This window comes from Aptenodytes forsteri, unplaced genomic scaffold (assembly GCF_000699145.1).
Source record: "Aptenodytes forsteri isolate BGI_AS27 unplaced genomic scaffold, ASM69914v1 Scaffold98, whole genome shotgun sequence".
Classification (NCBI taxonomy): domain Eukaryota; kingdom Metazoa; phylum Chordata; class Aves; order Sphenisciformes; family Spheniscidae; genus Aptenodytes; species Aptenodytes forsteri.
The window spans coordinates 594581-596664 of NW_008795130.1; the positions used below are offsets into that span (position 1 = coordinate 594581).

Below are 2084 nucleotides of genomic sequence, written 5' to 3' on the forward strand. Positions count from 1 at the left end.
ATGTGCCTATGCAGCCAGAAGAATGCCACCACGCCAGTGAATCTATTGGGTAAGTAAACCCAGTGTGCATTAAAAGCAGTGCCCCTTTGACTCGATCTGTGCGTAAGCCCTTTTTAGGGTCGTCGTATAAGAATTTCGTTACTTGTGGTATCTGTAAATGTACATATTTGTCAGTTTTACTGTTGCACAATGCTCCCTCTAGTGCCCAAACTGTAAATTGCAACTATGGTATTCAATGCAATTTCTCCGTTCAAACTGTAATAAAATCACAGGCAATACATCTCTATTCCTAATACTTCTAAAGAGTGAACGTTACAGACTACTTGAGGTCAGAAATACTAATTTCTTATAGTTTGTAAGTCTCCAAATAGCTATCACTCGGGTAGCTATCACTTCTCTTTAGTGTAGACAGTAAAGCACTAACAGCCAAGGAGATAATCTGCAGCAAAACCAATTTTCTTTCTACTAGCTCCAGAAATAATCCAAACTTTACAAGAAAGGTTAATCATGAATTAAAAGTTCATCTGTGCAGAGGGAGTATGTAGATGATTTCCCCAACAAAATAAGCTAGTCAGCTGCTCTGAATTCTGGGCACTCCTTACACCACCCTCTGTTGCCTGAGCACCTTCTAGATTTGAGACAGACAATGCAAAGAAGCAGGGAGTTTACAGCTCCCAGAGGCTCAGGCTTATGGTGCTCCGTCAGCTGGGAGAGTAAGTAAGAAGGAATAGCTCCATGAGATCCCTGTCCATAGTTGAGATAAAGTTTGTCATCACCTGAGTTGGATGGGTAATACTGGAAAATCCTAACTAGATCTACTGCTGAGATCCAGAGCAGTGGCCCTATGAAACTCCAATAGAATTACATTCTGAACGACACTGTCTCACACTATGCCATGCCTGCAATGATATAATGAATAGGCATGTTCATTCTTACTTAGCCCACTGTCTGGTTCCACAAAATACAATCATCTCTACTACTCTTTCCTCCTCACGCTGTTCCCCTGCTTCACGGTGGGGTCACTTCCACAGGCTGCAGTTTTTCACCAACTGCTCCAGCGTCGGTCCTCTCCACTGGGTAGTCCTTCAGGAAAAGACTGCTCCAGCATGGGTCCCCCAGAGGGTCAGAGCTCCTGCCAGCAAACCTGCTCCACTGTAGGCCTCCATGGGCTGCAGGGGGGCAACCTGCCCTCACCATGGTCTTCTCCATGGGCTGTAGGGGAATCTCTGCTCTGGCTCCTGGAGCACCTCCTCCCCCTCCTTCACTGACCTTGGTGTCTGCAGAGTTGGTTCTCTCATGGTTGTCTCACTCTTGTCTCCCACAACTGCCCTGCACTGTTTTTTACACTTTCTTAAATATGTCCTCACAGAGACACCGCCATCTTGGCTGCTAGGCTCAGCCATGCCCTGCAGTGGGTCTGCTGGAGCCAGCTGGAATTGGCTGTGTCCAGCACAGGGCAGCCCTGGCCTCTCCTGACAGAGGCCCCTGCAGCTCCCCTGCCAGCACCTGGGCACAGCCAGCCAGTATGGCCTTCCACAAACGGAGAGCCAACATCTGGGGGGAAAAAACCGCAGTATATTTCACATTAATTGTTCAGTCTAAAGAACTGCCACAACCAGGGAAGCAACAGTTGAAAGCAGTGACTTGGATTGGGAAATAGTAAATAAAGCAAAAAATAACACAAGATTAATGTAAAAGAAGTAAATAAAGATTAACTTTAAACGGAGGCGTGATGTCTACATTCAGGCAGCCTGGTCTTGAAATCCACCCTACCCAGCCGTGGCCTCTTACGACACCTGTGAAGATGTGCCTGCTGTGGAGCAGGACAGACGAGCTCGCCTGTTAAAATCCCTGTATTTCACAAGCAGCTGGCCTTGCCTGTAAAGGCATGGAAATACAGGGAGCAGGCAGGGCTGCAACCCGACCCGCCTCCGCCGCGCCGGCGCCGCGCTCTTCCCTCCCCTCAGTTCGGCGCCGCTGGGGCCAACGTTGCAGTCCAGACTACGTTTCCCAGAGGGCGGCGTCGGCGCATGCGCAGTGTCGGCGCTCACCCCTCCCCTCCCCTCCCCTCCCCTCCCCTGCCT

At 49.3% G+C, this 2084-nt stretch overlaps 1 protein-coding gene across 1 annotated transcript in view; it reads left to right on the forward strand.

Annotated features, from left to right (window-relative positions):
- The window catches only part of HSD17B4 (hydroxysteroid 17-beta dehydrogenase 4), a 77925-nt gene continuing 75841 nt past the window's right edge, over nt 1-2084 (forward strand). The window contains exon 1 of the mRNA XM_009278145.1: nt 1-49. Within this exon, the coding sequence (XP_009276420.1) occupies nt 1-49 (49 nt within the window). The remainder of the gene's footprint in view (nt 50-2084) is intronic.